This window comes from Venturia canescens, chromosome 1 (assembly GCF_019457755.1).
Source record: "Venturia canescens isolate UGA chromosome 1, ASM1945775v1, whole genome shotgun sequence".
NCBI lineage: Eukaryota > Metazoa > Arthropoda > Insecta > Hymenoptera > Ichneumonidae > Venturia > Venturia canescens.
Window position 1 is genome coordinate 40,553,092 of NC_057421.1, and position 15,167 is coordinate 40,568,258.

The window sequence follows — 15,167 nt, forward strand, 5'->3', positions numbered from 1 at the left end:
ATGCAGATTTATATAGAAATTTAACAAAAGAAATGTTTTATTCAAATTGATCTGTTTTGTTTCTTGGTTGTAACAATGAATATGAAAGTGAGTTTTTTTTTTTTTTTCCAAGCACTTTTCTTTTTGAGTAGTTCGCAAATAATATCGTTCGCAAAGAATTGAATTTCACAAAATAACGCTCATGAATAAAGTCCGCAATGAATAAGGTCTCGCATGAGTGCAAGAGTTCGCAAAGAATTAAGTTTCGCAAATTAACGTTCGTAAACAATAAAGCTCGTAAAGGATAGAGTTTCGCAATTAATAAAGTACGCGCGGAATAAAATTTCGCAAAATAAAGTTCGTAAATGATAAAGCTCGCAAATTCGTAAACAATAATTTTCGCAATTTAATCACGTTTCGCAAAATTTAGAAGGTTTTTTTTTCTCTTTTTTTTTTTTTTGTTTTGATAAAGTTTCGCAGAATTTTACGTTTTGATAAGTTTCGCAATGTTAAGATATTTTGGGTTTGGTAACGCTCGCAATGTTTTAGAAATCTTTGATAACTCTTTCGCAATATTTAGAGAGTTTCGATTTAATAACGCTCGCAATGTTTTTAGAAATTTTTGATAAATCTTTCACAATGTTTAGAAATTTTTGATAACGTTCCGCGATATTTTAGAGGTTTTTGATAGAAAATGATTCTAAACTCAGGAAGCCAAGATTTTTGAGAAAGATGGACTAGAACCCACCCAGGAATCTTAAGACAGAACGAAATCGAACTGTCCCCGCCCTCCTGGCATGAGTGAGAGGAATCCACCAAGAATCTTATGATCGAACGAAGCCGAACGATCACCGCCCTCTTGGCAGACAAGGAACAGGTAATCTAGCCAGAAATCTTCAGAGGGAACGAAATCGAACCCTCCCCGCCCTCCTGACTAGATCGGTGCCTCACACTGACAATCCTGAACCCAAACGAAATCGAAAGGGGCCCGCCCTGTCAGTATGAGTCGGTGGTTTATAAAAATGCTTCCTGAGCTCGTTTTTTGAATTAATTTGCGTAATGCGGACTCTGGTTTCCTAGGCCAGAGTCGGCGAGTTTGCGTAATGCGGATCCGAGTTGCGAGTCTCGAGATCGGCTTAGTAAAAGCGGGCCTAGCGTGATGAGGGCTAGACTGGCTGCTAAGGCCAGTTCTCATTGCCTTCTTATACTCGCTCGAAACAACTACAAATCATCATAATAATTTTTGTCGCATTGCGACACTTTTCGCCCATTCGCTAATCAAATTGATCTCGAACCTTATTATTTTGTTGGAAATTCCCGATTGGTTAATCTTTGCGGGTTTGCTTTTTGTGATTGGTTGACCAATGATTAATTTTGGATTTTCTAGTTCTACGCAGCCGCGACACTTCATTTAGCCAATCGATGATGGATGGTCTCTTTATTCGTTGTCCTTGAAGTTTATCTTATTGGTCGGATTTTTTGATTGGCGAATGTGCGCTTGTTCTTCGGCGCGCGCGAAATACCTTTGAATTTGAATTAGCCTGAGTTATATTATGTCGTAAATTTTCTTCGATTTATCAGTGATTTGAGTGTGAGATTTCCACCAACCTAATTCTCCTTAATTGTTTTGTCAGGTTTAGAGATTTTATGCTAACGGATTGGAGTTTATAGAAGTAAAATTTCTTAAAGAAGTTGTTAACGTGTATGATCGATGCGAGGTGGGTCGATACGCGAGCCCAGGCGCTGGCGCCTCGATTGATTGATTGTCGTACCGCTCTCTACTTTATCGGTACGACCGATAACTATCTTATCGACCCGTCTGGATCGTCTCAATATTGTAACGTAACGCTCTTGCCGACCCGGCCTGTACGCCGCCACGCGTCGGTTCGAGCTACCTTATTTTTAAAAGCAGCAGGTATGAATGAGACGAGAGACGAGGATCGTTTTGATAAAATAACAAAGTGAATTTATTAAACAATAATTTTGTGTTTTTACAGAAAATGATACGCGTCTTTAATTTTAATTTTTATTTGTCCGCGTTGTTTAACTGAATCAGGCGAGAGAAAACTCGAAAGACCCGGAAAAACGGAGCGTTTATCTGTGTGAAAATCCTTGATCGAATTTCTAAATTTGTTTTCTTTCTTATTTATACAATAAAGAATGATTTATGGTTTACTGTGCCTCTGCTTATTCTATTTTCCTTCCTGCACGCTTTGCATGAGGATTTTCAGTAAAAATGTAATTCGCAACTTTAATGATTGACAACTGTTGTCCTGGAATCCTAACCGCTTAAGCATGAATTTTTACGCTTCCTGGTAATTCAAGAGTGTTGTACGCTTTTGTGTTTACAATTTCTCTATTTATGATCGCTTTGATGCTATACAAACTCTAGTCTTACCGCAGCCTCTTGAATTAATGCTTTCATTCGCTTGTTATTTGTTTTTATTCGTTTTAATTTATTATAATTTGTTCAGATGATTTACTTCAATTTTGGTGTCGTACAATGGCCCGAATGGACAACGGATTATTGAATTATTCAATTAATAATTGATTCTGATTCTAATTAGTTCTAATTCTAACCCAACCAAATCAGATAATTTTCACAACAATCTTGAATTTAATAATAATAAACCATAAAATCATTTATTTATCGCCTCTATTCTCAATAAACCGAAAAATATGAAATTTAGAGAGTTTGTGCTTGACCACGGGCCTCAAACGTCGCCGAATGGCGCCAATATTCAAAGACACAAGACAGGTTAGGATGTGTACCCCAGAACACGGGCTCGATACGTCGCCGAGTCTCGCCAATGTCCTGAGCATTCACTAGGTTAGGTAATTTTTGTCCACGGACCACGGGATTGATACGTCACCGAGTCTCACCAATGTCCCGTGCAACGAAAATTCGGAAATTTTAGGTTAAGTGGAGTGGACCCTGGACTACGGAATCGATACGTCGCCGAGTCTCACCAATATCCCAGGCATCCAAAGGAATAGTAGGAAAAAGGGATTTTAGGTTATACCAGAATAGAGTGTATTTTTCTATTTGAGTCTGGTCTAGTTCTTCTAGGAGATCCGAGTTGGTTCTAGAGGTAGGGTGAACTGCCTGCTGAATGAGCCGTGGACCGACTCTTATACCCCGTTCCCCACTCTAAAATCTCTCAAACGCCGAATTTCCCTGCTTCGGACGTGTTTTGTGCATTCTCTTGTAACGGGCCTCTCTATTGGCTCTTTGCCATGATTCGCGCCTTGTCATTGGCTGATCGCTATTTTGCCCGATGCGCCGAATTCCGCTTCTGATGATTTTTAGCTCAGCGTGACTTTCAAATAATAAAATTTTAATGAAGATTGCCATTATTTAGTTATTTGCATGATTTGGCCTCATTGTTTTATTTAATATCGTTAATTTCAATTTTATTCGTAAAATCGGAAAAGGTCACGTTCGGGTTCCTATAGCCCATGGACGCTTACCCCCGCGCATGCGCCGTGAGCACGCGTCTCACTTTAATCGAAATAATACAAATTTCTTAGAAGCTTTAATTTTTTCCTTAATTTTCTTTAATAGCGGCCATTTTTCCGACATTTTGAGCCTAATTACGCTCATATTGATTCATAAAAGGATTGAAAACAATTAAAATAAGAAAAATATAATTTAGTTTGAATTTTCGTCAAGTGGCGCTGTTCAGAGCGTTGTCCGCCGGCTCGCTCGGGCCTTTGTATCAGTAGCCAAGATGGCCGCCGGTTGGGACACACGCTTGTCCATCGCTCCGCGATGTTTTTGGTTCGCGTAATATTCGAGAGTTCAAGCGGGTTCGGGCCGCTCCGCGGTCGTTACGTTTCGATTTCGAGACGATTTATACCAGTTGACAAGATAGTTATCGGCCGTACCGACACAATAGAGCGTGGTACGATAATTAATCGATCAAGGCGCCAGCGCCTGGGCTCGCGTATCGACCCACCTCGCAGCGATCACGCAGAGTAACTATCTCTTTGAAATCCACTTAAATAACTTCAATCTTTTAACATAAAAATATTTGAAACTTACGAAATGATTAAGGAGAATTAGGAAGGTGGAAATCTCAGAATAAAATCACTTCGAAAATGAAGAAAAGTTATAACATAATATAACTCAGGTAAATTCAAATTCAAATGTATTGCGCGCGCTCCAAAGAGCAGGCTTACGTTAGCCAATCAAGAAATCCGACCAATACGATAATTTCAAGTTCAACGAATAAGGAAATTACTTATCAACGATTGGCACAACGAAGTGTCGCGCTTGCGTATCACTAGAAAACCCGAAAATAGGTATTGGTCAGACACAATCGACCAATAATAAATTACATCCAACTTGAAAGTTAACCAATCAGGAATTTTCATCAAAATTATAAGGTTTGAGATTAATTTGATTAGCGAATGGGCGAAATTGTCGCAATGCGCCGAATTTATTATGATTATTTTTCGTTGTTTCTCGTTAATATAAGAAGGCACCGAAAACTAGTCTTGGTAGCTAGTGTAGTCCTCATCACGCTAGACCCGCTTCTACTCGCCGAACTCGAGATTCAGCAACTCGGATCCGCATACGCAATTCAGCCGACTCTGACCTCGTAAATCAGAGTCCGCATTATCACAACGAGCTTAGGAAGCATTTTTCATATACCACCGACTCGTGCTGATAGGGTGGGCCCCATTCGATTTCGTTTGGGTCTGAACCCAATCCTGAGATTGTCAGCGTGGGGCACCGATCTAGTCAGGAGGGCGGGGATGGTTCGATTTCGTTCCATCTGAAGATTTCTGACTAGATTACCTATTCCTTGTCTGCCAAGAGGTAGGTGATCGTTCGATTTCGTTCGATCAAAAGATTCTTGGTGGATTCCTCTTACTCATACCAGGAGGGCGGGGACAGTTCGGGTTCGTTCTGTCTAAAGATTCCTGGGTGGGTTCAAATCCATTCTGCAAAATCTTGGCTTCCTGAGTTTAGAGTCAATTAAGTATGAATGTCAAATTGCGAGATCAATTCTGAATTTTCTTAATTTTGCCGAAACTTTATCATATTGGCGAACTTTCTTAATTTTGCGAAACTTTATCAATTCTGAATTTTCTTAATTTTGCGAAACATTGTCATATTTCTGAATTTTCTCATTTTGTGAAACTTTATTCTATTTGCGAATTTTCTTAATTTGGCGAAACTTTATCATATTTGCGAACTTTCTCATTTTGCGAAACTTTATTATATTTGCGAACTTTCATATTTTTGCGAAACTTTATTAATTTGCGAGCTTTAATATTTGCGAACTCGATTATTGCTGTGAAACTTTATTCTTTGCGAAACTTTATTATTTTTGCGAACTCAATTATTTTGCGAGGTTTTTATTTTGCGAACGATATTATTTGCGGACGATTCGAAAAGAAAATTGTTGGGAGTCAAAACTCACTTTCATATTTATGTTATACACAAAACACTTCTAATCATTTCTTTTGTTAAACATCCACATAAATCTGCCTTGGCTCTTATTTTTCTTTCATACCTGCTCCGTTAATTATTACTCAGCTCGAATCTACGCGTAACGGAGTGTTCTGTCACTAACGTACCGTTACAATATATAAGCCTCGAAATCAAAGGTTTATTAATGAATTTGGGGAAAAGGAAGAAATCCCGACAAATGCAGTTGCAGTCAATAACTGTAATTTAAAATTCACACAGAGTTACAATTAAATGTTCCTTAACTAATCTTACACTCTAGTTTGACATTCTTTTGGTATCGCACATGAATCAATACAATTGACGGTATCTTTATGTCGTATGACGGTTTATGAGGAACTCTCTCGGCTGTCGCTCGTGAGCTGTATCTCTCGTCGCGTACGTACCACAGCCGTGGTGTGCACGAGTGGGGGACTAAGTTTGAGTCGGTGTCAAACTTACACATAAAAGTGGTTGTCCTACCGTACAACAATATAATTAAGAATAAAAATGTTTTTATAACCATATAAGGTATTACGACGAAAGGGGTCATCAACCCCCTTAATAGCGAATTTTTCCGAAAAACCCCGAAACACGTATCGACTAATTTTTTGACCTCTACAAAATACCGTTTGTACCGGGTGTTTTGGTACCGTTCGAATCGGAAGAATAGTTTTTATAGTACAAAATAAAATTTTCGAATTAGGGGTTGTTCATCCCTTAAAAACTCTTTCCCCTAGAAAGCCTTGGGTGCGTTTTCGATGATTTATCAATATAAATATTTTAGTGTTCGTTTCATTCGAATACATAAAGCGCTTATAAGCAAAACTGAGAAACCACCCCGTGAGGTGCCCATCTTCGAGGGTTGTTTTCACCTCTTTAAACCGTTTATGCGCCGATAAAAAAAAATACGTGTCTCTTAGTTTTCGATGTACTAAAACATTTATAAATTAGATAAAAATCGGAGGGGTCGACCTCCCTATGTTTCCTTTTAGTATAGTTTCTATTTGCCTCTTTCACGTGTCCAATTTTTATTAAAATCAATTCAGCTGTTGTTGAGAAAATTTTTTTTATTTTCTCGATTCATTCAAAAACCTATGTTAATAAATGTTTGAAACTTGCAGGATCATAATATCACGTTAGTACTAACATCCTTTCGAAGGATAATCCGGATACCTTTCTCGGGCCGATTGGCTATGTTTATCGTTCTATGGCCTTTCACCAAAATTGAAAGATGTCAGCGGAAAAACTATGGGTGGGGCTCAAAAGTTAGAAGGCCTAGTATAGCGAACAGGCGTTCTGTATAGGGGAACATGGGGCAAAGTGGCCACATGGGGCAAAGTGGCCACCCACTTTTTTGGGGCATTTTTTAATTCTGGGGCAAAGTGGCCACTCACGCAATTCCTATTTCTGGCGGGGCACAGAATCAGTGAGAATTCTATGTTTTTTGCGAAATTGATAGCTATTTGAGGCAGAGGGTGAAAATCATTTTGCGAATTACTGATAAATGTTTATTTTATTTTAATTGACAAAAATCGTACTTATAATGGACTTCATCTTCATCAACACCTGCACACAAGGTGTGCGCCCATTTTAGGCATGTTTCGCAGCGAATTCAATCTTTGGAGGAATGCGAATAAAGTTGATCGCAGAAAATACACGCAACGTCCGCCGCAGACAAGAATTTTTCTTTTTTGATGATCTCTTTTTTCTTACTCACTAGATTTGCGCGATACGACAGACTCGTGATAATGGCGGTTTTCCCACGATTTGCCCCCGATAAGAACGGGCTTTTACCACTGGTAATGGCAAAATTTATCGAAGTATTCTGACTAATTCTTTTTTCATCCCATCGAAGGAGGGTACCTACTATGCCTCGTTTCTTTTCAGTTTATCGCGGCCTTCAATGTTCCATGCGGAAACAGTCTATTACAACGTCTATTTAACCAGAAGTGACAATTATCGATTTTCATCGCATTTGAGGGGGTGGCCACTTTGCCCCAAAAATTTTTTTTTTTCAAAATTCGAGCAATAAGGAGATGGAATCAGTTTGGGGACATAAAAATAAGTAAATGACCATGTGCTACCCGACAAAACTCGTTAAATTTCTTAAGTGGGCCCCTTTGCCCCATACTCCCCTATCTATATATGCATATATGGATTGTAACGCAATTTTTCCCTGCAAAGGGTCCAACTTGTCCCTTCTTGACTCACCTGACCCGCTAAAGAGTGGCGGCGTACCGGCGAGGTCGGTCTGGGCGCCAGGTACCGAAGTACCGTCGGAATACCGACTTATTTTTCGCTCCCCCCCCCCCCCCCCCCTCACCAAATACGACCTTCCGAGCCACCCGACACAGGTGACCGAGGACGGTTTGGCTACTCAGCTCCAACTGAGGTACTAAGTGGTAGAGGGGCTGGACCAAGATGAGAGTAACAACACGGGATAACACGAAGGGTCAAAAGAGATACTCAACGCGTAATTATTTCAACTCAAAATGCGGTTTATTAGTCGGAGGTAGTCGTGACTCGCAAACAATAATACAAGAAAATAATAACACAAATTGGATCCGATCGAATTGATAAACAAAATAATAAAGAAACGAAATCGGCTATCGAATCAATCGTACGCGAGGAAAGAAATCCCGCTAAAGAAAATCTAGAATCACCGCTGCGAGGTAGTCCGAAATGGATAGGTAAGCAGCGGTGCGTCGTGGCTTGTAGGCAACATGACGGCTCTATTTACACAAGAAAAATATAACATAATGACGCAGTAATCGTACGCGAAAGAAATGAATCCCGATAGAGAAAGAATGGAATCACCGCTGCGAGGTAGTCCGAAATGGATAGGTAAGCAGCGGTGCGTCGTGGCTTGTAGGCAACTTGACGGCTCCATTTACAAAAGAAAGTATAAGATCATCTTAATCATACGTGACAGAAAGAAATTCCGATAATGAAACACACGTAATCACCGCTGCGAGGTAGTCCAAAATGGATAGGTAAGCAGCGGTGCGTCGTGGCTTGTAGGCAACTTGACGGATCCCCGTTACACAAGAAAATATAATATCAAGTTAATCGTACGCAAAAGAATAAATCCCGACGAGGGAATAATGTTTCGCCAGGGATCCTCGACTACGAAATATACAAGAAATAATACGCCGGAGTATAAGGTAACGAAATTGGCTTAGAGATAGCACGCGCGGCGAGCGCGAAGCGCAAGAAAAAAGGTAAACACGCGAGGACGATGCTGGCCTTGAGCGCGCGCTGAGAGAGAGAGGCTGAGGCAAACTCGGTGGTTCGCAAACACGATATTACAAACAGTGGAAAATTACGACGCAATATTCATCGTAATATACCCGCGAAATTCTCGCAGAAAAGATTTTAATATTAATGAAATAATTACAAATAAAGAGGGGCCGATTCGGATCGTGATTGTCCTTTCCAGTGATTCCCCAAACTCATAATTATTAGCACGCGGAGATGAACACGAGACTATCGCAAAAGATCACGATCGCGTGGTTCGCCAAAGAAAATATAATAAACGCCAAAGTAATTCAAAAGGAAACGACAAAGAATTAGAGAATCACGGGGTTGAACACGACAATGGAGAAAAAGAGGAACGAGCTTACCGAGATTTCCTCCGAATCAGCTAAGACCAATAAGGTAATCCAAGAGGGCACTTACACTTGACTCACGGCACCGGGTATCGATCGTAGACTGTTGATCCCTCGCCTCGTTCGTAGGCAAGAGCTCCCGAATTTGCGCTATCCCCACCACTCATTACCTCCCACGAAGGGTCACGCGCCCGTGTCCCAGCACTGGACTATTCTCCGTTTCTCTTATTCTCACGCTTCACGTGGTATTTCGGAGTTTTTCGCGTATTACGTTGGGATGTTATCCCCATTCCAATCCAGCGAACGAAGATCGATGTGGCTGATACGGTTCTCAAATCTCGCGCGCGAGTACAGCTCCTTCCAAATAATCGTTCCTGGGTCGCCTTCCTCTAGGGCCATTCGGTGTTCGTCTCCGGAAAGAGGGGAGGCCTCCCTCATGAATTCAAGTGTCCCTGAATCCACGGTGGGGCCACTCTTAAGCCACCAGGAAATTCAGCACCTCCAACTCGGAAACGAACCCGAACCCCATTAGACGAGGCGCCGATTTGACTCGGACCGCGGTTCCCAAGGATACGATGGTGGGGTTGCAACTCTTGATTGCTACGGTAGGAGGACTAGCGGGCGACCACTGACACTGGGCCTTTTTCCGGCGCTAGTCCTTGACACTCAATCACAGATTTCGATGAATAAACCCGGAATACAGATCCGCACTCGAGCACGCAATTTAACTAAAAAAAGATATTTTTACGCACAGCGCTGAGACACTAGCGCGTTTTCCGCGAGAGGCAACGACGTGGGGTGAAATGGGCCAAAGTACAATAAAAGAAAATGATACTGAGTAATACGGCTCAATTACTAGGCTTTACTCTCTCAGTCTCTTTTCACGACACACTCTCGACCGCGTTCACAGGTTTTCGCGGGTGACGCGATGAAATTACACATGTTTCGCCGCAAAGACAAAATCATACACAAGAAAATAAAGTAAACTAAAATACTTCATCTAGACGCCAGTTGAGTCTCCGATCGGTCCAGCCCCGTGAGTCGGCGTGCGTCGGTCAAGTAGGACCGTAAATCCGGTCCACTGGTCGACACGGAACCGTACGAGTGGCGTGGCTCAAAATGTCACGTCACATGAGATACAGAATGCCTGTTCGCTATTTTAGGCGTTCGAACTTTTGAGCCCCACCCGAAACTTTCCTTGATACTACTTCGGCAAAATTCATAATCTATAGAAAATCAAATTTTATTTACATTTTTCAATGAACTTATTTTTGTGTATTATATTGTTAAATGCTAGAAATATTTCATGATGTTCATTAAGTTATTTTTCTAGCTCGGGAAGGAGGAAAGACCATCGGTTCCACTGACGCCAAGTGAGGAGTATCAATTACTCATAAAAAGGTATACTGAAAAAATTTAAGTACACTTACTCTTCTATTACTGGTTCTTTTTTGGTGCTGAGACTTTTTTGATTTAGTTATATATTGAACAGACTAAATTTTTGGTGTATAAATGTGCTATAATTTTCTGCTCCATTGGGAAAAAAATTTAATGTAGGATTAGACCGATGCAAAATGAAAAATTCTGAATCTTCGTCGAGCTGTTTCATGCGCTATTGTTTGCAATCATTGTATCAGAATTTCAGCCGGAAAACGAGCTGAGTTGCTTACTATTAAGAGATCTTTATATCAACGATTTTGTATTTTGTTTTTAACTCCTTCACTAGCAAAAGATTTTAAAGTGAGGTGAAAATTTCTGATGCATTGACATGTTGCGGAAAAAACTTTTTCTTTACACTTTGGTTGAAAGTACGCAGTTTTTGCACCAATTTTAGTACCGAAAGTATAATATTTCTGCATTGTCAAAACTGCACGCGCGTCATTTGTCTCAGCGGGAGCAAACAACTTTGTCTGAATTCCGAAAGGTTTGACATAGTTTTATTGACGTGATTTTTTTGACGTTTGACGTTTAAATCGATATTGCCTACACAGGTTTTGAGAAAGATCGTATCTAGTCGTCTGGACACCGTATGATAAAGGTTATGTTATCAAAATTATGTACCCAAACAAACCCAAACAAACCCAAACAAACCCAAACAACTCATTATTTCTGTAGCCTGGATCCCGGAACTCGAGCTTCCATAGAAATGGGTTATAGCTGGCATCAAGAGGCCTTTGATGGTGTTCTGTACAGATACGCCTAATCCATAAATGTGTTAGTAACTTTTGCATAATCTTGAGCCTGTGCAAAGTTTTTTCTCAGCATTCACGTTACTGATCGTGTTGGTTTCGTGCTCATTCGAAAGGGATTTTGAAAATTAGTCTCCAAACCAATTTTTGATTTATAAAAAATCTCCTGAGCTCTGCAATTTTAGAAAATGACATGCCAGTTTTACCCCCACCACCGCGAATCGTTTTATTCAGAGAAAGTATAACTCGGCGAGCCTCGGGCCAGCAGACGACAGGGCTGTCAATGTACTTATCCCGAGACTCTACCGAGTCTCTTGATAATTTGTAACTATTTTTTAAAGAATCAAAAGAATCAAATAACAAGTTAAAAATAAAAAACCGAAAAATCGCCCTTGCAATCAATTTGGAAACCGATGCCCCATTCTTCTTATTTGATTCGAACAGCTAAATCAATTGAAAAAAATTCCATCTCATTTACGTGCAGCATTAAAATTTATTATATCAATTCAGGGCCAAGTATTTTCTAATGAAGTGAAAAAAGTTACCACTTGAATTACGTGCAGCACTAAAATTTCTGATATCAATCGAAGGACAAGTAATGTAGGAAAAATTTTATCATCAAGATCGCAACGGAACCTTGTAGGACATTCATTCCAGTTTTCAGAACTGCCCTTGAATTTCCTGTGCGACCATTGGTTGCCGAGATATCATCGATCAAAGACAAAAGAGTTCTTCTTAATTCAAAGTTCAACATCTCAGCAAAAAATCGTCCTACCCAAGTTTTTGAAAAAGCAAATTGAAGCTGAATAAACCAGCTATCCGGTCCATATCATGGCTGAGTTGAAAAAAATTAATCTACGCTTCTGGAATTGATAAAAAAAAGCATAAAAATTTGCAAATTTTTTCTCGCAATTTTTCTCAAAATAGCACAGAACATATAGCTCTGCATTTTTTTCGTCATAAGATCTTGAAATTAGAAACTTAAAGCTTCAAAATGCATTTTTTTTAGACCTCGATACGACCCTTTTTCATTGGAATACAACATTTTGAAAAGTCACTAAAAATTCGGAAAAATCTTTTGATCTTTTAATTTTTTTCGTTAGTGTAGTATGCAAGACATTATTTCATCTGGATATTGAATACTAATATACAATAGCTTTGGAAAGTAGGAAAAAAATTGACACATGAACCAGATTTAAAAAACCGAAATTTCTCCAATCATGCAGAAAAATTGATACCCCTAGGAAAAAAAAGGTTGGGACAAGTACATTGATGGTCCCTCGTTTGCTGATAATTCCATCCATAAAAAAAACTTAAAAAAATTTTTTTTTTAATTGTAAAAAAAAATTTTTTTTTAATTGTAAAAAAAATTATTTTATAAAAAAAATACAGAACAATTCGAAAAAAATTTCACAAATCTTGAAAAAACATTATATTAAAACAAAAACTAATCTGTATCTATTTTTTAAAGTGTCAAAAGAATCAAATAACAAGTAAAAAATAAAAAACCGAAAAATCGGTCTTGAAATCATTTTGGAAACCGATGCCTCGTTCTTCGTATTAGATTCGAACAGCTAAATCAACGGAAAAAATTCCATCTAATTTACGTGCGGCATTAAAATTTATTATATTAATTCGAGGCCAAGTATTTTCTAATGAATTGAAAAAAGATAGGAATTAAAATAAGAATTAACCTATACTACTATTAAGGACATTAAACCGTTACGTCCCGGTATAAATTGTTATTACCGTGGTCGTAAACGATGCTTCAGTTTCGGTCAGCTGGGAGAGACTGGGGATTGAAGCGATGTCGCTTGACAAGCAGATCCTTTTTGGTTATATTTTGAGTAAAACCCACTTACCTTTACGCTGATGCTTAGGGTTTACGTGGATTGTGCTCGACGTCTGCAAGACGGTCCGATCCCTTGTTCTCGGGTCGCCCGGTATGTAGCCGACGGTGATTAGAGAGAGATGAGTAGAGGATAACAGGCGTATCCGTTGTTCGCGGATATATTCGCGCGGGTGCAATAAAAACGGAACTCCGCGCGTTAAGTATTTAAAACAATAAAATTATATTCAAAAAAATGAGTTGATGATGCGATACAATTTTGAATGCGTTTTAATATTTTGTCAGAGCGACCAAAGCCGGAGGAGAACCGATCGGTTTAGTTCGCTAATCAAGACTAACTGCCCTTTTTCATTTTTCCCACTGACTCCGGCTATCTTGTCCGAGTCAGTCGAAAATGCTTAGGCCGAGGTTCCCATGATCTTGGATTGATGCTTCAGCATTTTCTCATGGCAAACCGTCTCACGGCGTTCGTCGCTGCTGATTTGCGTTTTCTTATCGCTAGGTGAGACGGACCGCGAGCGGTTCGCCTCTTCGAATAAATATTCTATTAACGTAATTTACTACGTTAATTATTTATTATATTTCTATACATTCTGTTAGGCAAAAATCAAAACGAATCTCCAGGACGTAATAATGAATCGCATTTCAATAAATGTTTAACCGGATTCTGCCATACAATTCCATTTTTTCATGATTGACTTTTATTTAAATGAATAGTGATGGGCCGGACAAGTACTTTCAACACATATTTAAACATAATTTGTATCGATCCAATCGACGTCGAATTTTGTGAATAATACCAGAGGATCCGGAAAGTCTGAGAAGAATTGATTTTCTTATAAGTCTCTGCCCCCATAGAGTAACATATGACTAGCTTTCATGTGATTTTTTTGGATTTAAAAGCATCTTAAAAGAATTTAATAATGTCAAAATTTAGAGTTACTAATAAAATACTTGTCCACCGATTGATATCATAAATTTTAATGCTGCACGTAATTCAAGTGGTAACTTTTTTCAATTCATTAGAAAATACTTGGCCTCGAATTAATATAATAAATTTTAATGCCGCACATAAATTAGATGGAATTTTTTTCAGTTGATTTAGCTGTTCGAATCTAATAAGAAGAATGAGGCATCGGGTTCCAAAATGATTTCAAGACCGATTTTTCGGTTTTTTATTTTTTACTTGTTATTTGATTCTTTTGACACTTTGAAAAATAGATACAGATTAGTTTTTGTTTGAAAATAATGTTTTTTCAAAATTTGTGAAATTTTTTTCGAATTGTTCTGCATTTTTTTTTATAAAATAATTTTTTTTACAATTAAAAAAAAAATTTGTTCAAGTTTTTTTTATGGATGGAATTATCAGCTAACGAGGGACCATCAATGTACTTGTCCCAACCTTTTTTTTCCTAGGGGAAGTTTATGGTTTGATATCACGTCTTTTTTCTCAAAAGTTCCTTATTTATTTTCAGTTGACTATAGGATTTTAGTTTGAATTTCTATGGATTATTTATGATTTTCGTCTTATAACGTTGGTTTCCACGAAAAAAGACCTATTTTTCGCCAAAATATTACTGAAAATATTTCGTCACAGGTCTGTCTTTGGACTTTGGCAATTTTGTTCTTTGTACTCTGATATGTTTTGTCAATTAGAAACCCAAACGCACGGTCGCAAGCGGGTTGGAGGCCGGGATATGATTTTCGGCTTATAACGCTGGTTTCCACGAAAAAGGACCTATTTTGCGTCAAAATTTTACTGGAAATATTTCGACACAGGTCTGTTCTTGGACTTTGGCGCTTTTTTTCCTTGTACCTTAATATGTTTTGTCAATTAGGAACCAAAGAGCACGGTGAAAAGCGGGTTGGGGACCGAGATATGATTTTCGGCTTATAACCTTGGTTTCTACGAAAAAAGACCTAAATTTCGTTAAAATTGTACTGGATATATTTCGTCACAGGTCTGTTCTTGGACTTTGGCGATTTTTCCCCCTGTCTTCTAATATGTTTTGTCCATTGGGAACTCAAGAGCAAGTAGCAATGCGTGTTGCGGGCTGAGATGTGATTTCCGGCTTATAACG

General features: G+C 38.9%; 1 protein-coding gene across 1 annotated transcript in view; it reads left to right on the top strand.

Annotated features, from left to right (window-relative positions):
• The window catches only part of LOC122408149 (uncharacterized), a 1,237,064-nt gene that overhangs the window by 1,056,490 nt on the left and 165,407 nt on the right, over window positions 1-15,167 (top strand). The window contains exon 23 of the mRNA XM_043414787.1: window positions 10,382-10,449. Coding sequence (XP_043270722.1) covers window positions 10,382-10,449 — 68 coding nt within the window. The remainder of the gene's footprint in view (window positions 1-10,381; window positions 10,450-15,167) is intronic.